The sequence below is a fragment of the Eumetopias jubatus genome, unplaced genomic scaffold (assembly GCF_037043125.1).
Source record: "Eumetopias jubatus isolate StellerSeaLion01/CBP00866 unplaced genomic scaffold, mEumJub1_p1.0 scaffold_2, whole genome shotgun sequence".
Lineage (NCBI taxonomy): Eukaryota > Metazoa > Chordata > Mammalia > Carnivora > Otariidae > Eumetopias > Eumetopias jubatus.
In genome coordinates this window covers 49,784,104-49,811,857 of record NW_028274808.1, presented here as the reverse complement: position 1 = coordinate 49,811,857, position 27,754 = coordinate 49,784,104, and the positions used below count along the sequence as shown (strand labels likewise).

At 38.5% G+C, this 27,754-nt stretch overlaps 1 protein-coding gene across 1 annotated transcript in view; it reads right to left on the bottom strand.

Annotated features, from left to right (window-relative positions):
• ELP3 (elongator acetyltransferase complex subunit 3) overlaps nucleotides 1-22,424 on the bottom strand; it is a 101,776-nt gene extending 79,352 nt beyond the window's left edge. Inside the window, exons 1-5 of the mRNA XM_028114394.2 lie at nucleotides 22,338-22,424; nucleotides 19,130-19,229; nucleotides 16,255-16,393; nucleotides 1,584-1,654; nucleotides 520-583 (exon numbers count right to left, since the gene is read on the bottom strand). Coding sequence (XP_027970195.2) covers nucleotides 520-583; nucleotides 1,584-1,654; nucleotides 16,255-16,393; nucleotides 19,130-19,229; nucleotides 22,338-22,356 — 393 coding nt within the window. The 5' untranslated portion in view covers nucleotides 22,357-22,424. The remainder of the gene's footprint in view (nucleotides 1-519; nucleotides 584-1,583; nucleotides 1,655-16,254; nucleotides 16,394-19,129; nucleotides 19,230-22,337) is intronic.
• Between the last annotated feature and the right edge of the window lie 5,330 nt (nucleotides 22,425-27,754).

Sequence of the window (27,754 nt, the reverse complement as noted above, 5' to 3'; positions counted from 1 at the left end):
TCAATTTTACTTCTCAGCTTAACATTTACTAGTACCTGATATTTTCTTCTTTCTTGTCTATCTCCCATTATTAGAATGTAAATTCCATAAAATCAGGGACTTTGTCCACTTCCTACTGCTTAAGAAGCAGTATAATGTAGTGAGGAACAAAGAATTCAAAACCTGGGTCTGTCACTTATTAGCAGTGTGTCTCTGGGCCAGATGTTTAGGACTTCTAAGCTTGTTTCCTTATTCATAAAACCAGGATAATAACAGTGTCTTCACTTCAAGATGCTGCTGTAAGGTTTAAAGTTATAAAGCACTTGGAATAGTTTGACATATATAACAAGTGCTTATATAAGTATTTTTCTAGTGACTAGAGCAATATATGTAGACACTCAGCAAATATTTGATGAACAACTTTTATAATCAGGAGAAAAATAAAAAATTATAAAATTTAAGAAAGCCAGTACTTGTATAAGCGCACTATAGGTAAAGTATGATGTTATACTTCCTCAGGACAACCTCACATTACTTTACCTCATATCCAGTATAAGACTGGGTTGAATATTCAAAATCTGAATCAGGTCCACCAGGGCAGTATCTGTCAATACAACCAAAGAATAAAGATGTCAGATACAAAATTCAGTTCAACAGTCTAGTTCAAGTATCTGCAGTCTCCATAAAATCCTGAGAGCAAACAAGCTTCATTTTCAAATCCTAACAGAAGAGTCTATCTTCGCAGTATTACAATTAATATATTTTCTATGAACAAGTAAACACAATAAACATATAAGGAACATTATTGTAGTCATTTGGAGAATGTTGCAGTCACTGTTATTTTAGAGGCTTAAGCTTTTAGGAAGAATTTAACAGGATTTAAGTCTTCCTAGGTTTGGAATGATACAGTGCTCTCTTGGTAACTATACTTAGAAAACCTTTCTCTTGGGCGCCTGGGTGGCTCAGTTGGTTAAGCGGCTGCCTTCAGCTCAGGTCGTGATCCCAGGGTCCTACGATCAAGTCCTGCATCAGGCTCCCTGCTCGGTGGACAGCCTGTTTCTCCCTCTCCCTCTGCCTGCCTCTCTGCTTACTTGTGCTCTCTCTCTCTCTCTCTGTCAAATAAATAAATAAAATCTTAAAAAAAAAAAGAAGAAAACCTTCTCTCATTTAATCTTCCTAACTAGAATCATGCATATTCTTCTGCCTATTTTTCCAATTATCTAAATTTAAGAAGTTTAAAGGTTATTTGTAAGGGTAACTTTTTAATTTGATACTTTTCTGATCCAAACCTATTTTAGATTTCTGACATTTAGAATTTAGGCAGCTCCATATTTCCATGTTTCATTTATCAAGTTAATAGACTGTCACTGTTGAGTTCTCTAACCTATGCATTTTTTATTACAACATATTAAAATCTTTATATGTCTCATTTTTAAAGCAGTGAAACATCCTATCAATGGCTGCTTGTTTCAAAGAACTAACTTATGAATCTACTGAATCAAAGTTTTAAATATTACCAGCATGCACTGATTAAGACTTTAGGGGATTAACTAATTCATTTAAAGTACACACACACACAACTTATGGAAATCATCCACACTTACACGCATATATTTCCTGTAAAACTGATGTGTGGGCATCTGTGGGGTTTGCACATCACAGCCACAACAGCAATCTACAAAAGAAAGATTAATAAAAAAGCTATTATGGAATGATGAATACACAAACCTGGATAGTGGTTATCTCTCAGAAGGAGGGAAAGGAATACAATCAGGAAATGGCACATAAGGAAAAAACAAAAAAAGAAAATGGCACATAAAGGGGCTTCAATGTATTGGTAATGCTGTATTTCTTAAGCTGAGCAGTGGGTGTAAGGATGATCTCTTTTCAACGTTTTTAATCTCTAAAATCTACAAATGCACTTATATACTAGCTTGGATTATATTTTACCTATAAATTAAGTGCAAAATAAGGAATTAATAATTTTCAAAGTCACAGTGATTCTATTCTCTCACTTTCTTTTACTAAAATAGCCTACAAGAAAAAATTACTTTATGCAATAAAGATATAAAATTATATCTAAGCCTAACCTTTGTAACTCACCCTCCTCACACATATACTGGACCTCAATATTTAGAGCAGACAGTATTAAACTAGGAGCTATACTTCAGAGCGTGTGCAAAATATTCTCAGAGGGGTCCGTCAGAGCCCTCCTGGTCTGAGCACAGTATGTGCTTCAGAAAGGGGGTGATGACAGAGATAAAAGTACGGTTACATATGGGGGCGCTGGCCAACCAAATAAGGGTATAGACTAAGGTGAATATAAGCCAGGTTTCTTACTATCAGAGAAGGAAGTTATAAATATGAAAAGGGAGAGAACCTGGATGGAATGGAAGGTACTGCTGTGAACTCACAGTTTTCAACATATATTCTGATATACAAATAAATATAAATGCAAATGTGTCATATATATGTGTGTGCACATATGTATATATGTATACATATATATTTCCTAGCTTGGTTCACTGACATGGAGCAGCAACACCCTAATAGCAATGAGTATAGTTATTTATATATTTATATATAATGAGTATAGCTGTTTATATTTATTTATATTTATAGCTATTTATAGCACTCAGATCTTGGTTTCTAATTACGCTTCTCCACTGAAAAACCCCAGGACTCCTTGGAGAAATGGCTGATTCCAGACATGGGGCAAAGAAAGGACAAGATGAGCCTGGAACATTTTATTATGACAGAAAGTTAGAACTGCTCAAAAAATGATAGGGACGTTTTAGAAAGACACAGAAACCAGCCTGAAAGACTCTTACTGGTCAAATCAGGGATCATGTGTACATCAAAATAAACACATGATAGTAGCAGTTTATAACCCACCAAACTGGAAACCATTAATCCATTCATACAAATAAATGAGTAAATGAAATCTGAAATGAAAATCTGATAAGGAAAATACTTGCATACTTTCAAAGTACTTCACCACACAAAACTTCTTAATTACAAAAAGGAAGAGATTAACTTTACAGAGGAGAAGCCTGGTAGACACTACCTTCATCAAAATGAACCTTCAATGTCAGAAAGAAGAACAAAGATGAAGGTATCATGCTCTCTGATTTCAACTATTAAACACAATATGATATTGGCATAAAACCTGACACACAGATCAATAGAACAGAAATAGTCCAGAAATAAACCCCTCATACATGATCATCAGTTAATTTACAATAAAGGAGCTGAGAATATACAATGGAGCAAGGACAATCTTCAATAAATGGTGTCGGGAAAAACTGGGTATCGACATGCAAAAGAACAAAACTAGACCACTATCTTAGGTAATATGCAAATATTAACTCAAAATGGATTTAAGGCCTTGAATGTAAGACCTGAAACCATAAAACTCCTAGAAAAAAAAAAGTTCCCTGACATTGATCTGGGTGTTGAAGTTTTGGATCTGACTCCAAAAGTAAAGGCGACAAAAGCAAAAATAAATAAGTGGGACTACATCAAACTAAAAAGCTTCCGCACAGCAAAGAAAACCATCAACAAAAGGAAAAAGCAACCTACTGAATGGGAGAAAATATTTGAAAAACATATATCCAATAAGAGGCTAATATCCAAAATATATTACAAAACTCAGCTCAATAGCAAAAACCACATATGATTAAATAATGAGCAGAGGACTTGAACATTTTCCCAAAGACATACAGATGGCCAGCAGACACATGAAAAGATGTTGAATATCAATAATTACCAGGGAAATGCATATTAAAACCATGAGATATTACCTGTTAGAATAGCTACTATGAAAAATCTAATAAATAACAAGTGTTGGTGAGGATGTGGAGAGAAAAGAACCTTCATGCAGTGTTGGTGGGACTATAAATTGGTGCAGCCATTATTGAAAACAGTATGGAGGTTAAAATTAAAAAGAAGTCTACAATATGAACCAGCTATTCCACTTCTTGGTATTTATCCTAAGAAAATGGAAACACTAATTTGAAAAGATATATGCACCCCTATGTTTGCTGCAACATTGTTTACGATAGCCATGATATGGAAACAACCTAAGTAACCATCCATGGATGAATGGATAAAGAAGGTGTGGTGTGTGTGTGTGTGTGTGTGTGTGTGAGACACACACACACACACACACACACATATACACAATGGAATACTGCTAAGCCATAAAAAAGAATGAAATCTTGCCATTTGTGACAACATGGATGGACCTTGAAGGTATTAAATGGTAGATGAAATTAGTCAGACAAAGAAAGACAAATACCATGACTTCACTTATATGTGGAATGTAAAAAAGAAAACAAAACAAAACCATATATACAGAGAACAGACTGGGGGTTATCAAGGAGGGAGGGGGCTAGGGGATGGACAAAACAGGTGAAGGGGGTCAACTATATGGTGATGGATGGTAACAAAACTTACTGTGGTAATTATTTTGCAGTGTATACAATTATCAAATTATTATCTTATACACTTGAAGATAATATAATGACATATATCAATTTTACCTCAATAAAAATGTTATATACCAATTTTACCTCAATGAAGAAAAAAAGAACATTATCAGTGACAGGACAAATTGAAACTATATACCACCTGCTAGTATACCAGAAGAACATATTATTGCTTCTATAATGTTCCTGCCAAAAATGCATAACCTGAATCTAATTATGAGGAAACATCTGATTAAGCCAAACTGAGGAACATGCTACAAAATAACCTGCCTGAAATCTTCAAAAGCATTAAGGTAATGAAGTCAAGGAAAGACAGGAAGTGCCCAGACTTTAAAGGACATGACAAAAAAATCTAACATGTAATCCTGAACTGGATTCTGTAGATCATTATTGAAACAGTGGGTGAGGGGCACCTGGCTGGCTCAGTTGGTTAAGTGTCTGCCTTCAGCTCAGGTCATGATCCTGGAGTCTTGGAATCAAGCCCCACATCGGGCTCCTTGCTCAGCAGGGAGTCTGCTCCTCCCCCTGCTCATGCTCTCTCTCACTCACTCTCTGAAATAAATAAATAAAATCTTTAAAAAAAATAGATAATTAAAAAAAGTCTCTTATGGCTAAAAAAAAAAAAACAGTGGGTGAAACTTGAACAAAGTCTGAGGATTAGGTGACAGTACTTAATTAGTGTTAAATTCCTGACTTTGACACTCTATTGTGGCGATAAAAGAAAATGTCCTTATTTGTAGGAAATGCACACTGAAGTATTCAAAGGCAACTTATTCTGCAACATACTCTCAGGTGGTTCAGGGGGAAAATGTTTTTATACCAGACTTTCAATTCTGTAAGTTTGATTATTTCTCATAATAAAAATTATTAAAATTTAAATCATTAAATAGTGATCTAGACAAAAATCCAAAATTTATAAAAAATTGCAAATCTGAATGAAAAATTTAGATTTTCAAACAAATGTTTTTATTTAAAATGAGCCACAACTACGTATACCACCGATGTGGTCAGTCTAATTCAACAATCTTTTATTGAGGGCCCAGTATATAGGCCAGGTTCTAAGCTACACAGAACAAATGGGCCTTGAGACTATAAAAATATTAATGCACTGCTTCTGTCCTCTGAAATCATATCTGCCTAGGGTAGCAAGATACATAGAAACAGGTTATTTCAAAACCACATGGTAAGAAGGATGTAGAAAATACTAGGAATGCCAAAGAAGGCAATTAATTAGCCCTCACCAGGGAAGTCAGGGAAGCCTTCCTGAGATGCTAACAATTGTGCTGATTAAGAATTAATTGATGGGGTGCTTGAGTGGCTCAGCTGGTTACGCATCCAACTCTTTGTTTCGGCTCAGGTGACTATCTTAGGGTCGTGAGATGGAGCCCCGCGTTGGGCTCTGCGCTCAGTGTGGAGTTTGTTTGTCCCTCTCCCTCTGCTCCTCCCCCTGCTTGCACTCGCATGTGTGCTCTCGCTCTCAAATAAAAAATAAAATAAAATAAAATGGATCACAGACCTAAATGTAAAGTCAAAACTATAAAACTTCTAGGAGATAACATAGGAGAAAATCTAGGTGACCCTGGGTTTTGCAATGAGTTTTTAGATCAACACCAAAGAATGATCCAGAAAGAAAAAACTGGTAAACTGGACTACCTTAAAAATTTGAAAGTTCTGTTCTGAGAAAGATACTCTTAAGAGAATGAAAAGACACAGACTCAAAGAAAGTATTTGCAAAACCCATGTCTGGTAAGATACATATCTTAAATATACAAAGAACTCTTAAAATTTCACAATAAAAAACCAAACAATCTATTAGGAGTAGGGCAAAAGATCCGAAGAGACACCTCGTCAAATAAGATATAGTATTGACAATAATAATATGAAAGATACTCAACATATGTCATTTGGGAATTGCAAACTAAAATGAAATACTACCACACACCTACCAGAATGGCCAAAATCCAGAACACGGACAATACCAAACGCTGACAAGCATGTGGAGCAACAGGAATTCTCATTGTTGGTGGGACTGTAAAATGGTACAGCCACTTTGGAAGACAGTTTGGCAATTTTACAAAGCTAAACCTAGTCTTACGATATGATCCAGCAATCATGCTCCTAGGTATTTACCCAAGTGAGTTGATATGCCAAGATTTCATTCTTTTTAATGGCTGAATAATATTCCACTGTATATATACCACATCTCCTTTATCCATTCATGAATTGAGGGACGCTTGGGCTGCTTCCATAATTTGGCTATTGTAAATAATTCTGCAATAAATATAGGGGTACATGTACCCCTCTGAATTAGTGTTTTTGTATTCTTTGGGTAAATACCCAGTAGTGTGATTGCTGGTTTGTAGGGTAGTTCTATTTTTAAATTTCTGAGGAACCTCCATACTATTTTCCACAGTGACTGCACCAGTTTGCATTCCCACCAGCAGTCCAAGAGGGTTCCTTTTTCTCTACATTCTTGTCAAAATAGTATCTTCTGTTGTTGCTTTAGCCATTCTGACAAGTGTGAGAAGATAAATCATTGTGGTTTTGATTTGCATATCTCTGATGGTAAGTCATGGTGAGCATCTTTTCATGTCTTTTGGCCATCTGGATGTCTTCTTTGAAGAAATGTTCATGTCTTCTGCCCATTTTTTAATTGGATGGATGTTGAGTTGTATCAGTTCTTTATATATTTTGGATACTAACCCTTTATCAGATATGTCATTTACAAATATCTTCTCCCATTCCATACGTTGCCTTTTAGTTTTCTTGTCTCCTTTGATGTGCAGAACTTTTTATTTTGATGTAGCCACAATAATTTATTTTTGCTTTTGTTTCCCTTGTCTCAGGAGACATACCTAGAAAAAAGCTGCTATGGCTGATGTCAAAGAAGATACAGGCTGTTCTCTTCTGGGATTTTTATGGTTTCAGGTCTCACATTTAGGTCTTTAATCTATTTTGAATTTATTTTTGTGTATGGTATAAGAAAGTGGTCCAGTTTCTTTCTTTTGCATGTTGCTGTCCAGTTTTCCCAATACCATTTGTTGAAGAGACTGTCTTTTTCCCCAGTGGATATTCTTTCCTGCTTTGTCAAACATTGGTTGACCATACAGCTGTAAGTTTATTTCTGGGCTTTCCATTCTGTTCCACTGATCTGTGTGTCTATTTTTGTGCCAGTATCATGCTGTTTTGATTACTATAGCTTTGTAAATAGAACTTGAAGTCTGGAACAATGATCCCTCCAGCTTTGCCTTTTTTTTCCCCCCAGGATTGCTTTGGTTATTTGGAGTCTTTAGTGAGTCATATGAATTTTAGGATTGCTTGTTCTAGTCCTAAGAAAAATGCTATTGGTATTTTGATAGGGATTGCATTAAATGTGCAGATTGTTTTGGGTAGGATGGAGATTTTAACAATATTTGTTCTTCTAATCTATGAGCATGGGATGTCTTTACATTTCTTTGTGTCCTCTTCAATTTCTTTCATCAGTGTTTTATAGTTTTCAGAGTACAGGTCTTTCACCTCTTTGGTTAGGTTTATTCCTAGGTATCTTACTATTTTTGGTGTCATTGTAGATTGGATTGTTTTAATTTCGTTTTCTTAAGATTTTATTTATTTTAGAGAGAGAGAATGAAAGGGGGAGGGGGGCAGAGGGAGAGGGAGAGAGAAAATCTCAGACTCCATGCTGAGTGCAGAGCCTGACATGGGGCTCAATCTCATGACCCTGAGATCATGACCTGAGCTGAAATCAAGAGTCAGATGCTTAACTGAGAGCCACCCAGGCACCCCTTAGTTTCACTTTCTGATGTTTCATTATTGGTGTATAAAAATGCAACAGGGGGTACCTGGGTGGGTGGCTCAGTCAGTTAAGCATATGCCTTCAGCTCAGGTTGTGATCCCAGGATCCTGGGATCGAGCCCTGCATCGGGCTCCCTGCTCGGTGGGGAGCCTGCTTCTCCCTCTCTCTGCCTGCTGCTCCCCCTGCTTGTGCTCTCTCTATCAAATAAATAAATAAAATCTTAAAAACATAATAAAATAAAAATAAAATAAAAAAATAAAACTGCAACAGATTTCTCTACATTGATTTTGTATCCTGCCACTTTACTGAAATCATGTATCAGCTCTAGCAGGTTTTTGGTGGTCTTTTGAGTTTTCTACATGATCATGTCATCTGCAAATAGTGAAAGTTTTACTTCTTCCTTACTGATTTGGATGATTTTTATTTCTTTTTGTTGTATGACTGCTGCTGCTAGGCCTTCCTGTACTCTGCTGCATAAAAGTGGTGAAACAGGACATTCTTATCTTTGTTCCTGACCCTAGAGGAAAAGCTCCCAGTTTTCTCCCCTTAAGGATGATGTTAGGTGTGGGTTTTTCATATATGGTATTATGTTGAGGTTATGTTCCCTCTAAACCTACTTTGTTAAGGGTTTTTATCATGAATGTATGTTGTACTTTGTTTAATGTTTTTTCCTACCCTATTAGAATGATCATATGGTTCTTTTCCTTTCTCTTATTGACGTGATGTATGGTGTTGATTGATTTGTGAATATTGAATCACCCTTGAAATCCAGGAATAAATCCCACCTAATTGTGAGGAATGATTTTTTTTTTTTTAATGTATTGTTGGATTTAGTTTGCTAATATTTTGTTGAAGATTTTTGCATCTATATTCATCAGGAATATTGGCCTGTAGTTCTCTTTTTTAGTGGTCTTTATCTGGTTTTGGTATCAGGGTAAAGAAGGCCTCATAGAATGAATCTGGAAATTTTCCTTACTATTTTTTGGAATAGTTGGAGAGGAACAGGCATTAACTCTTCTTTAAATGTTTGGTACAATTTGCCCATGAAGCCATCCAGTCCTGGGCTTTTGTTTGTCGGGAGTTTTTTGATTACTGATTCAATTTCTTTGCTGGTAATCAGTCTCTTCAAATTTTTCATTTCTTCCTGTTTCAGTTTTGGTAGTTTACATGTTTCTAGGAATTTATTTCTTGTGGGCTGCTAATTTGTTGGCATACAGTTTTTCATAATATTCTCTTATAATCGTATTTCTATGGTGTTGGTTGTTATTTCTCCTCTCTTATTTGTGATTTTGGGCCCTTTCTCTTGTTTTTTTCTTGATAAGTCTGGCTAGACGTTTATCAATTTTATTGATCTTTTTCCAAAGAACCAGCTCCTGGTTTCACTGATCTGTTCTACTATTTTCTTAGTTTCTGTATCATTTATTTCTGCTGTAATCTTTATTATTTCCTTCCTTCTACTTTTAGGTTTCATTTGTTCTTTTTTCTAGCTCCTTTAGGTGTAAGAGTAGGTTGTTAATTTGAGATTTTTCTTGCTTCTTGAGGTAGATCTGTATAGTTATAAACTTCCCACTTAGAACCACTTTTGATGCATCCCAAGATTTTGGATTGTTGTGTTTTCATTTTTATTTGTGTCCATGCATGTACTTAATTTTTTCTTTTATTTCCTGATTGATCCATTCATTGTTTAGTAGCATGTTATTTAGCCTCCACGTATTTGTAGTCTTTCCAGATTTTTTCTTGTGGTTCATTTCTAGTTTCATAGTGTTACGGTCAGAAAAGATGCATGGTATGACTACAATCTTCTTGAATTTGTTGAGGCTTGTTTTGTGGCCTAATATGTGATCTATTCTGGAGAATGCTCCATGTACATTTGAAAAGAATGTGTATTCTGCTATTTCAGGATGGAATGTTCTGAATATCTGTTATCCATCTAGTCCAACGAGTCATTCAAAGCTGTTTCCTTGTTTCTGGTTGGATGATCTGTCCATCAGTGTTAGTGGGCTGGTAAAGCCCTCTACTATTATTGTATTACTATGGATTAGTCTTTTATGTTTGTTATTAACTGTTTAATATATTTGGGTGCTCCCCTGTTGGGTGCATAAATATTTACAATTGTTGTATCTTCTTGTTGGATTGTCCCCTTTATTATTATATAGTGTCCTTCCATGTCTCTTATTACATACAGTCTTTGTTTTAAAGTCTATTTTGTCCAATATAAGTATCACTACCCCAGATTTCTTTTGATATACATTTGCACGACAGATGTTTCTCCATCCCCTCACTTTCAGTCTGCAGGTGTCATTAGGTCTAAAATGAGTTTCCTGTAAGCAGCGTAGAGGTTGGTCTTGTTTTTTAATTCATTCTGTCACCCTATGTCTTTTGGAGCATTTAGTCCACTGATATTCAAAGTCATTATTGACAGATATGTATTTATCGCCATTTTATTCCTTGCTTTGTGGTTGTTTCTGACGTTTTTCTCTGATCCTTTCTTTTCTTTCTTTCTTTCATGGTTTGCTAGTTTTCTTTAGTGATATATTTGGATTCCTTTCTCTTCATTCTTTGCATATCTATTAGTTTTTGATTTGTGGTTACCATTAAGTTTGTACATAACATCTTCTGCATATAGCAGTCTATATTAAGTTGATGGTTAAGTTTGAACCCATTCTTTACTCCTCTCCTCCCCATGTTTTAGGTATAAGGTGCTATATTTTATATCCTTTTATTTTGTGAGTTTCTTAACTCATCTTTTATACAAATATTCATTTTTACTGCTTTTGTGTTTCCTATCTTCGTACTGTCACTTTTGATCTTCTTTCCACTTCAAGAGTCCTCCTTAATATTTCTTGTGGGGCTGCTTTTAGTGGTCATGAACTCCTTTAGTTTTTGTTTGTCTGGGAAACTTTTTTTTTTTAAGATTTTATTTATTTATTTGAGAGAGAGTGAGAGAGAGCATGAGAGCAGAGAGGGTCAGAGGGAGAAGCAGACTCCCTGCTGAGCTGGGAGCCCAACGTGGGACTCGATCCTAAGACTCTAGGATCATGACCTGAGCTGAAGGCAGTCACTTAACCAACTGAGCCACCCAGGCACCCCTGTCTGGGAAACTCTTTATCTCCCCTTCTATTCTAAATGATAGCCTTGCTGGATATTCTTTTTTTTTTTTTTTTTTTGAAGATTTTATTTATTATTTGACAGAGAGAGACACAGTGAGAGAGGGAACACAAGCAGGGGTAGTGGGGAAGGGAGAAGCAGGCTTCCCGCCTAGCAGGGGGCCCGATGCAGGGCTCGATCCCAGGACCCTGGGATCATGACCTGAGCCAAAGGCAGACACTTAACGACTGAGCCACCCAAGCGCCTGTGGATAGAGTATTCTTGACTGAAGATTTTTCCTATTCACCACTTTGAATATATCACGCCACTCTCTTCTGGCTTGCAAGGTTTTTGCTGACAAATCTGCTGATAGCCTTATGGGGCTTTCCCCTTGTATGTAACTGTCTGCTCTTGCTGCTTTTAAGATATGTTTTTTTTTTTAATCACTACTTTTTGCCATTTTAATTACACTATGTCTTGGTGTGAATCTGCTTTTGTTGCTTTTATTGGGCATTCACTGTGCCTCCTGGATGTGAATATTTGTTTCCTTCCCCAAACTAGGTAAGTTTTCAGCTATTATTTCCTCAAATAAATTCTTCTTCCCCTTTGATTTCTCTTCCTCTTCTGGGACACCTATAATATGAAGGTTATTACATTTGATGGAGCCACTGAGTTCCCTGTATCTATTCCAATTTTGCAAAATTCTTTTTTCTCTCTTTTGTTCAGCTTGATTATTTTCCATTACTTTGTCTTTCGGTCATTAATTCGCTCCTCTGCTTCTTCCATCCTGCTATTCATTCCATCAAGTGTGTTTCTCATTTCATTTATTGAGCCCTTTATCTCTGCTATGTTATTCCTTATCTCTGTATTAAGTACTTTATTCATGTCTTCTACTCTTTTCTCACATCCAGTGAGTATCCTTATGATCATTGCTTTAAGTACCCCATCAGGCATGTTACTTATATCTGCTTTGCTTAGATCTCTGGCTGTGGTGTTGTCTTTTTTTTCTTTCTTTTCTCCCTCCCTCCCTCTTTCTTTCTCTCTTTTTCCCTCCCTCCCTTCTTGTCTTTCCTTTTCTTTTGTTTCTTCTTTCCTTTCATTTGCAATAAATTTCTCTATCTTCACATTTTGTCTCTGTGTCTGTTTCTCTGTGTTAGGAAAGTCAGCTACATCTCCTGTTCTTGAGGGTAATGGCCTTATGAAGAAGTCCTGTACTGCCCTGCTGTGTACTGTCCCCAGTTCCCCAGGGCCTGGCGCTTCTGGGAATGTCACCAATGTGTGCTGCATGTGCTGTGCTGTTTTATCCTAGCTGTTACATCCTTTAGGCCAGTCATCTTCAGAGGCTATCTTTGCCTTTTGTGAGCAGTACTTGGCCCCTGACCTGAATGTAGTGCATTTTAATGAGGCGTGCTCTGGTCTGCTTGTGAATGAGACCTGTCACCACTGCTGTCTGAACAGGGGCTCCACAAAACTCCTGAGTCAGGAGACACACTGTAAGCAGAAGTTTGGGCCGGTCTTCAGGGGGAGGGGACTCACCAACCTGGAACTGAGGCAAGTGTGACGGGGAAGGGCAGTTCCATAGGAGTAAAGGCACTTGAAGTGGGGCTTGGTATAAGCAAATTAGGTAGCAAGTGTGGGTGCTGCACTGATTCCCACAGGTGGCCCTGTGCTCATGGGCTGAGGGATGGGTGAGGGAAATGGTGTCAGTCAATTCTGTGTTCCTGGAGGGGTCTCTCCTTGAACTCTGCTTCTCTGGGATATGCTCTGAGGTGAGCAAATAACCTCTGTACTGTGTCCCCCAGGTGCTCTTCAGATTGCTGTTTCCACACTATATGGCATGCGTTGTTTGCCTAGCTTCTAAGAGCAGTGCAATGCCCTCTGGGATCTATCCCAGCCATGCCCACTGACCTTTAAAATTCCAGTCTTTAAGTCCACTGGTTGCAAGAACTCCCAAAATTCAGCCCCTCTCACTTGCCAAGCCAATTGCTATGGGAATTCATTTTCCCTGTAGGCTCCCTGGTTGATGGTTATTAGTCTGTCTCTCACCCTTCTCTGCCACTGTGGCTCTCTCCCCACCACAGCGGCCATGATCTCTTTCTCTCCCAAACCGCATCTCTGCACTTACCACCTTCTTCAATGTGGCCTCTTCTCTACTTTTAGTTGTGTAGTTTGTTCTGCAACTCTTCAGGTCAATTTCTGGGGTATTTAGGATGATCTGACAGTTATCTAGTTGTATTTGTAGGATAAAGTGAGCCTAGGGTCCTCCTACTCTGCCATCTTCCAACCTCTCCCTGTACTTCTGATATTTTTAATAGTTCACTCTGGTGATATTGTCAAAGATGGATTTGGTGCAGGTAAGAAAAAGTAGACTAGTTAGGAAATAACTGAAATAGTCTAAAAAGAAATAATGAAGGCCAGAATATCCCTACCAGTGGTGGTAGGAATGGACAATGCATTTCACATCTTTTGGAAACTGAGTGGATAGAGGCACCATGAACTAGGATTGAGAAGAAAGATGAATGAGCAAGTTTGAGGTTAGTTTTGGTTATATTATACTTGAGGGTATACAGGCAGTCAAAGGAGAGATGTTTAACAGGCACTTTGACAAAAACCTGAAGCTTGAGGAGTGGTCAGAGCTGGATGTCAGCATATAACAATACTTAGAAATGTCAATGGATGAGATCACCAAAGATGGCATGTACAGTACTAAGAACAGTGGACCCAGGACAACAGAAAACATCAATTTTTAGAGGCAAGCAGAACAAGAATAGACCTCAAAGAAAGAAAAGAAGTAACTAGAGGTAGGAGGAGGAGGAGACAGAATGGTGTCATAGAAGCCAGGCTTATTAGTCAGGTTAAGGAAAGGTTGATAAGTCTTTGTCTTCCATAGCAGCAACCTCATACATAATGCTGAAAACTAAAAATTCAAGACTTATCTATAGAGTGTGTTATCTGGGGATATAGAAGCAAATGCCAAGGAATCAGCTAAGAGTTAAAAATGCTTGCCCTGAGGGGAAAAATGGGAGGTGAGGGGTTTGAAACTATGGCTGACCTTTGAAGAAAGCACGGGTTAGGGGTGACAACCCCTCAACTCAGTTGAGTAACTGCATATAATTTTTGACCCCAGAAACTTAATTATTTTCATAGTCTACTGCTGATCAGAAGCCTTACTGGTAACAGAAACCATCAATTAATACATATTTTGTATGCTATACGTATTGTATACTGTATTCTTACAATAAAGTAATCTAGACAAAAAGAAGTATCAGGACAATCATAAAGAAAATATATCTATAGTACTGTACTTATGGGAAAAAAATCTGCCTGTAAGTGGACCCATGCAGTTCAAACCCATGTTGTTCAACTGTATTAATTTCTCTTAAGGAACCCTTTACGCTAGGTACAAATAAATAAAACAAAAACTCTTAAGTACAAGGAGAAGAGACCAGAATTAGTGATTCATTGTGTATAAAAGTTTTAGGGTTTAATTAGTCACAAATGCAATATGATCCAGGAGATATGGCCACCAAACAAGTCAACATAAACTGTAATTACCAAGTTTTATACTCGCATCCAAATAAGAGATTGAATTTCTATGATCATATCAGAAACACACAATTCAATTCTGGGTATCATGTTTTAAGAGGGTCCAAATCCTATCTTTCACATTCATCCTTTATATCCTAAAGCCCCTACCCTAATTCCAGCTCTTAACATATCTTACACCTAGATCAAGCCAAGAGTACCCTAACTGGTCTTTTTGGCTCCAAGCTACTCTACATCTTGTATTCAAATTAATTTTCTGAAAATCTGGTTTGTTCATATCACTCTCCTCAATCTTTAACAGTAACTATCTTTAACAGTTTCCTATTACCCAGCTTCTCTGCAGGACATTTAAGATCTTTTACAAGCTGATCCCAAATTAACTCTTTAACTTAATGTCCTGTTGCTTTCTCAAATGGTTTACCAACTCCAGTCAGTGTGAGGTACTCACTGTACCCTGCGCACATCACACCTCTTATAATACCTCTACTTCTGTGCCTTAGTTCCTTGTGTCCTTGCTCCCATTATTCTTCAAGCCTGCTCTTTGCTGCTTATATGGGCACCATTTTTTTAATTTTAGTTTTTATTGTTATGTTAATCACCATTACATCATTAGTTTTTGATGTAGTGTTCCATGATTCACTGTTTGCATATAACACCCAGTGCTCCATGCAGAATGTGCATATGGGCACCATTTGTATGTCAAGCAAGTGCCATGCTTTCTCTAGGGCTTTCCCTAGTCTCTTTTACTGCGGGACATCTTTGTCCTCTGGACTTCCACAGTGCTTCCCATTACGTCAGTCGCTTCCCAAATACCACATACAGAATGCATTTGTACCATTAACTACCTTTTAAAAGTACAAGGGGCGCCTGGGTTGAGCATCCTACTCATGATTTCAGCTCAGGTCATGATCTTGGGGTCATGAGATTGGGCCCAGCCTCGGGTTCTGCACTCAGCACAGAGTCTGCCTGAGATTCTCTCCTTCTCCCTCTGCCTCTTCCCTTGCTCATGTGCTCTCTCAAATAAACAAACAAAATCTTTTAAAAATAAAAGTACCTTTTGTAAGTATCAGTTGTATTGAAAGCCATGACCTTAAAATGGCCAACAATATTTATCACATTGAGATAGTCACCACGCCTCAATTTATACTTTTAAGGACATTAAAACATAATCTACTCCTTTAAGCATAGTGAGTGTTTTTCAACATTCTGCACATGTCTCTACTGCAGCACATATCATAATATCTGGATTTTATTAAACTGAATCCCCCTTTTCCACCTCACTACCTGAGTGTTACATGGAGGCAAGGATTTCTGGCAGAATAGATATGGAATCAATATTTCATGAATCAAATTACTCACCCCACTGGCAGTTCTGATGGGTTTTGCCTTTAATTTGGGGACTAAGACCTTTCGATACTGAGGTGGGACTGCAGCGATGATATCCACCAGGCGGGGCTGTGCTGAAAGGCCGTATTTGGCAGCTGTCCTGGTTTTTACCCTGGAAGTAAAGCATCTAGCATTATCAAGATCATAGTATTTCAAGGCATACTACCAAAAGAATGACCTACAAATAACATCAACTCCTGTCACTCCCCAATCTTTTCACCCAGTGACAACAGCGGCATTAACATTTGTGAGTATCAGAAAAATAGAAGAAAATCAGGAAAACGTACCAATGACTTCTTCTTACTCCAGAGTACCAGAAAGAAAACAAGATGACTACAGGGAAGGTCCCAGCACAGTGACACAAGGTAGGTCTCATTCAACAAAGTGCTCTAGCTTCACAGCATTCTACCCTTTTCTCAACCCAACACTACAGCATCTGGGATTAATTCTGTAGTAAGGGACTGTTTATTACACTGTAGGATGTTTAGCAGCTTCATCGGCCTCTACCCACCAGCACCCCACTTCCCATTGTTAACAACTAAAAATGTCTCCTGGGTGGGTGGGTGGGTGGTATCATGCCTGGTTGTGAGCTATGGTCTTAGACCAGACAAACAAACAAAAAACAATTTAAAGGAAAGGTGTACAGAACCAAATAGTAAATAATGTATATTTTTAAAGTGTTTTAAAACTTTTTCTAACATAAAATAATATATACATAAAAAACAGAACATAAAACATACAAACATACTTTAAAATTTATGAAGCAAACACTTGTGTTACTATACTCCAAGGAACAGAATATGATCAGTACTTCAGAAAACCCATTTACTCCTTCCTGACTATAACTTTATCCCTAATCCCTAGAAATAACCTTCAGCCCAACTAATAATTCCTTGCTTTTCTCTATAATTTTATTGGTTTCTTGTTTCTTGGTGCTAGCAAACCCTAACAGTCACCTTAATTTCTCATTTTAATCCAACTAAAAATATTGTGAAGTATTTGCATCATTTTCAAAAAATGTTAACTCAGTACCTGATTTGTAAAGAGTACAAGTACTTGGTATGCCAGAAGGTATAAGGCATAGTTGTTTCATGCTCTATGTTTGTATGCTGCTATGTTTTCAGATAGGCATTCACAAAAATAAATGTGTAAGTGATAAAAATATATGTGATAAAACACACATACAATAATGAACGTGTCCAGAGTTCAAGAGAGGAACTCAATGGGTGCTGCGGAGACAGTCATGGAAAACAGGGACAGAAAAGAGTTGGCTTCAGACAGGCAGTGAAGACATGGAGATGCCACTGAGAACAAATAGGCTGGCTTATGTGAAGACACAAAAACAGGAATGCACATATTTTAGGATACATGGGTAGACTTGATATAAAGCAGACACTTTCAATGTAAAGGTACAGAAATTTAAAAAGTTGGGCAAGTTGAAGCCAGACCAAGAGGCCTTACATAAGGGGCTGAGGAATTTGCATTTAATTTCATATATGTTGAGGACATACTGAAAATTCCTGTACAGGGCAATGACATGATAAAAGACAAGAACAAGGAACAATTAACCCAGCAAGAGATATAGACTGAAAGCATAAGCTACTGCAGTAGTCTAGAATTAAGTTCAAAAAGGGATGAATTAGGGAGTTAGTAGTGGAAATGAAAGTGAGAGTCATAATGAAGAGAGAGTAGGCAAAATTTAAATATTAATTGGAACTAACAAAAACAATCTGAAGAGGACACTAGAGTTTCAAGCCTGGGTGAAGGTTAATACAATTAAGCAAAGAGGACATCTGCATAGAGGCTTGTTTTCAGGAAGATGTTAGCATAAACTTTAGATGTGCTAAATTAAAGAGACTGACAAAAAATACAAGAAGAAGAAATGTTCACTAGAAATAAAAGACTTTTGTATAATTAGCGGTATAGCCAACAATGACAGAAAAGCAACTCCTAAAGACAGGATAGAAAAATCAGTAAAACATAACTCCACAGTCAAGAAAGGATAGTTAAGTAACTTATTTATTCCTTTAGCAAAAGTTTATTAAGTGCAATATTCCAAGGAAGTGATAAAACACTGTAGTATCCCAAGCAACAAGAAACAGTCTTAAAAAGGCCTCACTGTGGTGATTTAGACCACTGATGACCTACCTGGGAGTGGGGAGAAAACCCTTTCATTAGAGCAGATCTACATAGTGAATATCTAATGGAAACAAAAGAAGCAGAGATGAAAGACTACTCTTAACTGAGGATGTAGCAAAGTCAAAACTGAACATGATTGTGGAAAGGAAACAGATGAACAGGTCAAAAAAGGCTATAAAGTAGAAAAGGGTTGGATTAGATCAAAGACCCCAAAGGCAGGGTTTTCCTAAGAGAGCTACTGCTTCTTCTGAGACAGGAGGAAGGGAACAAGGATGTGAAGTGATGCAGCAAAGAAGATAACAGGGGCTCTGAGACAGATGATCTAATTCCAAATCCCAGTTCTGCCAATTACTAGTTCTTTACTTTTAGACAAATTATCTAATCTTCCTCTGTCTCGTACCCAACTGTCAAATGAGGGTGATATAAGTACCTAACTCACACAGTTTTTGAGAGGACCACCTGAATTAATACAATGCACTACTAATAGTGATTGGGACGTAGTAAGCGCCCAATAAATATTAGAAGCTATTAGTATTCTTAGGCTGTGACAGAATTTTGCCATAAATGAGTGACAGGGCAGAGCAGAAAGCTAAGTTCTCAATTAAAATATAAAACATGAGATAGAAAACAAATCATATTTGATAATTTCAATAAAAAGATCTACCACCTAAGAACAGGACTGCCTTCTTTGTTTTATAAATCAACTTACTTATTCAGATCAATGTCTTTCCCCTGTTCGTGGGCTTCAATTAGTTGCTTAATAACATCTCCTATAGTCAGCATCATCAGCTCAGCAGGGCTGAGATCTCCTGGAAAAATAATATTTAACAATGTAAAAAATCATATAACCCAGTAAAGTTTTTTGCATTTATTTTTTTTCTTCCAAAATTATTCCAACCATCCCAGATGAACAGCTCAAGTTTACAAGACACCAAACTTCCACTGTTTACAGTTTGAGCATATCCTTTGTACCCTTAATAAAACAAACATGCTTCATCTATATAAGGGGAGAACTCACTTTAGAAGTACAAACATTGTAAGAATGATAGATACAGGAAAGAACAGAGACAAACATGAGGAGAAAGAACCTAATTGTACAAGAAAGCATCAAAGTGGTTAAAATAGCTTCCATTTAACTCCAGAATTATAATGATATTTAGATGCACTATTTCATCTCTCAGAATGCAGTAGATAGGAATATTTGCTAGTCACACAAAAATGCCACCAAGGGGTGAAGTTGAAACTCAAATCCAGGTATCCACAGACGTAATATTACAAAGCAATGCAATGCTCCTTTGTAATACAAAGAATGTTGGTTCTATACTTGCCTAGGGATCTAAGATATAGTCTGTCCACCATCATGACCTTCTGGCAACTGTGGCTGACATGACAAGCAGAAACCAACATGTTCTTACATGACTTACAGGACTTCATCATTCAATAGATTGGTTCAAGGATAGGCACCTACCCGTCAGGCCAATCTGAGCTCTTTCCTCATGGCAAAAAATGCCACTCTCCCACCAGTGATATGGCTTGGAAACTGCCACCAAGCATACTTCCAGCCTATAGAGAAAGCTAGCGTGCAGAGACGATGGAGTCATCAGAGAGAAGAATAGATGATAAAGCCCTGGCAGTAATGGAGCCCCTTTATTTTATTTTATCTCATTTGAAACCTCACAACACTGTATGGTAGATGGTGTCAGCCCCTTTTACAGGTGTTAAAAATTAAGGGAAGTTAAGATGCCATTGTAAATGGAATAGTTACAACTCAAATCCAGGTGTTTTCTCTGCAAGTTCCACGCTTTTTTCCCTGTACTAAGCTGCCTCTAACTTAATGAAGCAAAGTTAACACACACAATGTTGAGGGAAAAAAGTCCATCTATAATCAAAAGCTAAATGCTTTCAAAACCACGTAATTCAGAGTTCCAAAAAGGCGCTTCAAGGACCATGTAACAGAGGTAGGGTTGGTGGTGGTGCTGGAAGAAGAGGAAGAGGGAGGAGAGGAAGGAAAAGGAGGGTCTCTTTCTTCATTAAACCAAAGTAGCTTGGCTTTTGCATCTGTAATATATTGAAGCTCTATGTAATAATTTGGAGAGGAGAAGAGGATTCAGGTGATAAAAACAGATAAAGATTTGAAAACCACATATACAGCTCTTGAGTATAAAAAAATTAACTAGAGAAGCAAATTAGTAAGAAAAAGCTTCATGGAGGAAACAGCACAGGGGACTTTAAAGAAAGGAAAGGAGTGGACAAGTGAAACAGAGGACAATCCAGAAGGAACAATGTCAGGTATAGGAATTATCTATCTTTGTGTGAAGGAGTGTTGTCTAACAAGAATACAGCTTTCTGATGAGGTTCAAGAGAAAAACAGATTACAGGATACACCGACTACTAGGCAAAGGCATTTAAATGGAGTGGAGAATAATATATTCTCAAGTTTGGGAGTAAAAAGATCAAAGTAGTGTTTAAAAAAAAGTACATAAAATAAAGAAGATGATACAAAAATGATTCAGAAGGTAAAAAGAATACATAGAATTTGATACTAAATAAAAGGCTCTTGAAAGGCAATAATGTAAAACCCCCACAAGATTTAAAAGTAAACGAATGATGTAATGTATGGTGATTAACATAACAATAAAAATTTAAAAAAAAAAGTAAAAATCTTGGACATTAGGCTCCCATCCCTAGCTCCCAACCCCTACTGGCTGTGTGATAATGGGAAGATCAAAGACTTCTGTATTCCCATTTCCCTGCCTGCCAAATTGGGATAAAACATACACATTCGACAAGACTACTGTAAGAATCAATTGAAATAACGTATAGGAAAGCCAAAGTAGTATTCAAATATTAGTTATTGATGAAGGTGGATTAGGAGGATGATGGCCAAAATGATGAGTAATAAACTATTTCAAGAGGCAGGGCTTAGTGATAGATGAAGTGAAGAGTGGGAAGCTATCTGGCCTAATAGTCTGAGGAAGAGCAATGCAGAAGAAGATGACTAACTGGGGGCATGTAGTGTGATGCCACAAGACAACTGAAAGTAACCTGGACATTTGGAGCTGTTGTTCTAAGAAATGGTAGTGGATGCCCAGAGGCACAGTGATTAAAGACAGATTTAAAAGAAAAAATTGTGGGTTTTTGGGTGCAGACAGCCTGACCATCCGTTCCACTTCCTACGTATAATTTTGGGCTGGGTAAGTTACTTAACTCTTTGAATCTCCTGCGGGAAAGATTCCACTTTCCATCACAGTGGAAATGATATCGATTTCAAATTTCTTAGCAAAGGCTCAATAAATAGTAGCTATTATTATCATAGCCATCAATCATGATTAGACCGACTGCTCACATGAGTATACAGAAATAAGGTTAGAACTTGTGAGAAAATACTTAAAAATCTGATAGCATCCTGTTGAAAACGAAAGATGGAATTGCACCATGCTAATTCAGGGGGTAGTATAAACGAAAATAACTACACAACTGTCCCACAGAAAACGAAGAACTCAGAGTTTTTCTTTTTTTTTTTAACCCAGATCTTAATGGAAAATCTCAAAAAAAAAAATAGGTGAAATGTACCATAAAACAAATTTTAGCAAATTAAGAGACCCGAGAGCACGTTGAATCGACCGACCACATTAACTCCTTGGAGAGCATACCTTGGAACAAAGCTTTTCCTGCCATCTACACAAAAGACACCAAGCGACTGCCAAAAAGGAAAAGGGTAGGCTGGTTTAAAAAGCACAACAGGTAAAATGAGAAGGCAAGGGGCTAGAGCCACACACGGACTGACCCTAGGGTGGCAGGGCGACTGGCTCAGAGGATTCCCGCAGGAAAAACTGCGTTCAGCACCTGACCGCCCAGGTGTTCGCCCCTTCCCTATCACCCCTCTTGCCCCCTCTTCCTTTCCCTCCCTTCCGTACCTTTCCGTTTCTGCTTCATTTCTCCGCGGCCGTAGTATCTGCTACCACACACAAGGTAGTCACCAACTCGGACCTCGGGGAAAGTTGACAGCCACAAAGCAACCCCAGCGTGTCGTAAAATGACGGTCAACGTATCGTAAAGCTATTCCCAGAAGACGGAGAGCGCAAAGGCCTGACCCGCTCCCCAGCGGCGGCTCGCGAAGCTGCAGGAGGCGGGGAAGATGGGCGGCCGAGGCAAAGAACAGGTTGGACATTAGAAAGCTCGACCTGGATAGTAGAGCGACCGGACAATGCTTATGAATAGGGGCTAGGCTAGCAAGCCTAAATGGGAGTGTGGATGTGGGTGGTCTCTAAATAAGAAGCCCAGGGCGCGCCCGAGTGGGAGATAGTCTGAGGTCGAGCCACCTAGTGTGATGGAAACTAAATCAGAACCTGGAAGAAACCATGCAGGAATCGAGTAACAATCTGAGGTGCAGACTTTGACGCCAATTAATCATCTTAGTCTCAGATGAATGGCACAAATTATCGATAAACATCATGAAAGCTATGGAGATCTCTCCAGAAAAACTAGCACACGCACGAAGTTTTGCAGTTTGGAGGCAGGACTTGGGAAAACGTTTTCCTGAAACCCATCTGTGATCTTTGTTCATGCGCCAGAAATTTAGAACTCCTCTCATTAACAAAAAGACAGGAATAGGTGCTGTTTCCACTTCCTTTCTTCCCACTAGAATTGAGGCGACCCCAAGTCTTTGAACCCACCATGACACTGAAACCGTCCTGGTCAAGTTTTGTGACTTCCCATCAGACCAAATTCAGGAGTATTTTTCTGTCCTTATTGTCATCCTGGTACCAATGGACATGTTAGCTTCGTTGAAAGTCTTTCATGATAGGACCCTCCACACTCTTGATTTTTCTTCTATTTTTTCTCATCTCTTTCGGTGGACTCCTCCTCTGTCTCACTTCAACATATTGGTGTACCCTGGACTTCACTTCTCATCCTTGTCTCTCCCAAGGTGATCCCCAGAATATCAAAACTTCAAACACCATCCATTTGCTCCCATTTTTATAGGACAGCTCCAACTTCTTCCCCATTTGATATCTGGTTAGATCTGGGTGTCTAGATTTGGGCATTTCAAACAACATGTCCAAAACAGAACTCTATTTTTACTCCAATCTGCTCATTTCCCACTCTTCCTTATCTGAAGTCACCACCATCCACTTTATCACTCTTTTGCCTCACAGAAGAGAACAAGTGAGGTGAGTAGTACAGTGGGTAAATTTTAAAATAAGGTTAGAGTAGGCCTTATTGAGAATGTGATATTTGAGCTAATGTTTGATATGCAGCTATCAGGGGGAAGAGTGTTTCAGGTAAAAGGAGTGGTTAGTGCAAAGGTCCTGGGGTGCAAGGATGCCTGGTTGTTCACGGAAAGTAAGAAGGCCAGCATCAATGGAGCACTTAGTGAGGGATGTGTAATAGAGAAGTGATGGGGTGGGGTGGGGGACAGAGCAGTTTATATAAGACCCCCATTGTAAAACCTTTGGCTTTTACTCTAAATGATGTGGGAAGCTGTTGGAGAGTTTTTAGCAGAGATGTGATCTGATTTATAATTTAAAATTATCTCTATTTGCTGTGTTGGGAATAGACTGGGAGGTGGGGACAGGCAGAAGAAGGGAGATCAGTTAGGTGGCTATTATCATACCTTTGCTGCAGATTCCCAAACTTGGCTGCACATTAGAATCACCTAGAGAGTAGTGAAAAATCCCAGCACCTGGATCACATCCCATACCAATTAAATAAAAATAAATATCAAGTGGTGGGAGCCAGTCAGGTTTTAAAGATCCTTGGGTGATTCCAATGGGCAGCAAAGTTTGAGAACTACTGAACGAGTCCAGAAATGATTATAACTTGAGTCAGGGTAGTAGGCTGTGGAAGTGATGAGAAGTGTTCAGAACCTGAAAATATTTTGAAGATTTCAACAAGCTTTCCCAACCAACCAGATGTGGGATATAAGAGAAAGAAAGACATCAACATCAAGGGTGACGCCGAAGCTTTTGGACAAAGGGACTGGAACCATGTAGTTGCCATTAGCTGAAATGAATAAGCTTGTAGGCAGAGTGGGGTTTTGCCGGGGGGGGTGTGTGTGTGAGGAGGTCAATCCAGACATGTCATGTTTGGGATGCCTCGTGAGCAGTAAGCCATGAAAAAAGTTCAGGCTGGAGATACCAAATGAGAGTTACAGGTACGTAGGTGAAATTTAAAGCTATGAAACAGGGTAAGTGTGGAAAAGAAAGAGAAGACTAAAGACCAAGCTTTGGGGGCATTCTATTATTAGCAGGTTGAGGAGAAGAGAAATAACCGGCCGGGGAAGCTGAGGAGGTGCCCCCAAGGAGGTGGGAAGAAAACTAGGAGAGTGGTGGTTACCTGGGAAATAAGTGAAAGTGTGTTAAGGAGGGGGGAGTGATCCACTGGGTCAAAAGCTGCTGCTGAAGGGTCAAGTCAGATGAGGGTTGAAAACTGACTAAGATCATTGGGGACTTTGACAACAATGGTTTTATGAAAATGTAGTTGACAAGAGAAGGTTTAGATAGATTGAGAGGAGAGGAATTTGAGACAGTGAGTTTAGACAACTCATGAGGGATTTTGCCCTAAAGAAGTACAGAGAAATGGGGTAGTAGCTGACAGGGAAAATAGTGTCGAAGGAAGTGTTTATTAAAATAATAAATAACAGGGACGCCTGGGTGAGTCAGTCAGTTAAGCATCTAACTTCAGCTCAGGTCATGACTTTAGGGTCCTGGAATCAAGCCCCGCATTGGGCTCTGTGCTCAGCATGGAGTTGGCTTGTCCCTCTCCCTCTGTCTCTCCCTCTGCTCATGCTCGCTCTCTCTCTCTCAAATAAATAAATAAGATCTTTAAAAATAAAATAAAACATAATAATAAACAACAGCCAGTTTTTATGCCAATGGAAATAATCCAATGGAGAGTGAAAATCAGATGAATTACAAGAGGAAGATACTCTTCCTAGTCCTGGAGAGAGGTGCACAGCAGAAAGGATTTGCTTTTTTTTTTTCAGATGATATTTTATTTTATTTTTTTAAAATTTTTTTATTGCTATGTTAATCACCATACATTACATCATTAGTTTTTGATGTAGTGTTCCATGATCCATTGTTTGCATATAACACCCAGTGCTCCATGCAGAATGTGCCCTCTTTAATACCCATCACCAGGCTAACCCATCCTCCAACCCCCCTCCCTCTAGAACCCTCAGTTTGTTTTTCAGAGTCCATCATCTCTCATGGTTCATCTCTCCCTCCGATTTCCCCCCCTTCATTCTTCCCCTCGTGATATCTTCTTCTTCTTCTTCTTTTTTTTAACATATATTGTATTATTTGTTTCAGAGGTACAGACCTGTGATTCAACAGTCTTGCACAATTCACAGTGCTCACCATAGCACATACCCTCCCCAATGTCTATCACCCAGCTACCCCATCCCTCCCACCCCCCACCACTCCAGCAACCCTCAGTTTGTTTCCTGAGATTAAGAATTCCTCATATCAGTGAGGTCATATGATACATGTCTTTCTCTGATTGACTTATTTCGCTCAGCATAACACCCTCCAGTTCCATCCACGTCATTGCAAATGGCAAGATCTCATTCCTTTTGATGGCTGCATAATATTCCACTGTATATATAGCACTTCTTTATCCATTCATCTGTCAATGGACATCTTGGCTCTTTCCACAGTTTGGCTATTGTGGACATTGCTGCTATAAACATCGGGGTGCACGTACCCCTTCGGATCCCTACATTTGTATCTTTGGGCTAAATACCCAGTAGTGCAATTGCTGGATCTATTTTCAACTTTTTGAGGAACCTCCATACTGTTTTCCAGAGTGGTTGCACCAGCTTGCATTCCCACCAACAGTGTAGGAGGGTTCCCCTTTCTCCGCATCCCCGCCGACATCTGTCATTTCATGACTTGTTAATTTTAGCCATTCTGACTGGTGTGAGGTGATATCTCATTGAGGTTTTGATTTGGATTTCCCTGATACCAAGGGATGTTGAGCATTTTTTTCATGTGTCTGTTGGCCATTTGGATGTCTTCTTTGGAAAAATGTCTGTTCATGTCTTCTGCCCATTTCTTGATTGCATCATTTGTTCTTTGGGTGTTGAGTTTAAGAAGTTGTTTATAGATTTTGGATACTAGCCCTTTATCTGATATGTCATTTGCAAATATCTTCTCCCATTCTGTCAGTTGTCTTTTGGTTTTGTTGACTGTTTCTTTTGCTGTGCAAAAGCTTTTTATCTTGATGAGGTCCCAATAGTTCATTTTTGCCCTTGCTTCCCTTACCTTTGGCAATGTTTCTAGGAAGAAGTTGCTGCGGCTGAGGTCAAAGAGGTTGCTGCCTGTGTTCTTCCTTAGGATTTTGATGGACTCCTGTCTCACGTTTAGGTCTTTCAACCATTTGGAGTCTATTTTTGTGTGTGGTGTAAGGAAATGGTCCAGTTTCATTCTTCTGCATGTGGCTGTCCAATTTTCCCAACACCATTTGTTGAATAGACTGTTTTTTTTCCCCCATTGGACATTCTTTCCTGCTTTGTCGAAGATGAGTTGACCATAGAGTTGAGGGTCCATTTCTGGGCTCTCTATTCTGTTCCATTGACCTATATGTCTGTTTTCGTGCCAGTGCCATACTGTCTTGATGATGACAGCTTTGTAATAGAGCTGAAAGTCAATGCTGCCAGCTTTGTTTTTCTTTTTCAACATTCCTCTGGCTATTCAGGGTCTTTTCTGGTTCCATACAAATTTTAGGATTATTTGTTCCATTTCTTTGAAAAAAGTGGATGGTATTTTGATGGGGATTGCTTTGAATGTGTAGATTGCTCTAGGTAGCATTGACATCTTCACAATGTTTGTTCTTCCAATCCATGAACATGGAACATTTTTCCATTTCTTTGTGTCTTCCTCAATTTCTTTCATGAGTATTTTATAGTTTTTGGAGTACAGATTCTTTGCCTCTTTGGTTAGATTTATTCCTAGGTATCTTATGGTTTTGGGTGTAATTGTAAATGGGATCGACTCCTTAATCTCTCTTTCTCCTGTCTTGTTAGTGTATAGGAATGCCACTGATTTCTGTGCATTGATTTTATATCCTGCCACTTTACTGAATTCCTGTACGAGTTCTAGCAGTTTTGGGGTGGAGTCTTTTGGGTTTTCCGCATAAAGTATCATATCATCTGCAAACAGTGAGAGTTTGACTTCTTCCTTGCTGATTTGGATGCCTTTGATTTCTTTTTGTCGTCTGATTGCTGTGGCTAGGACTTCTAATACTATGTTGAATAGCAGTGGTGATAGTGGACATCCCTGCCGCGTTCCTGACCTCAGGGGGAAAGCTCTCAGTTTTTCCCCATTGA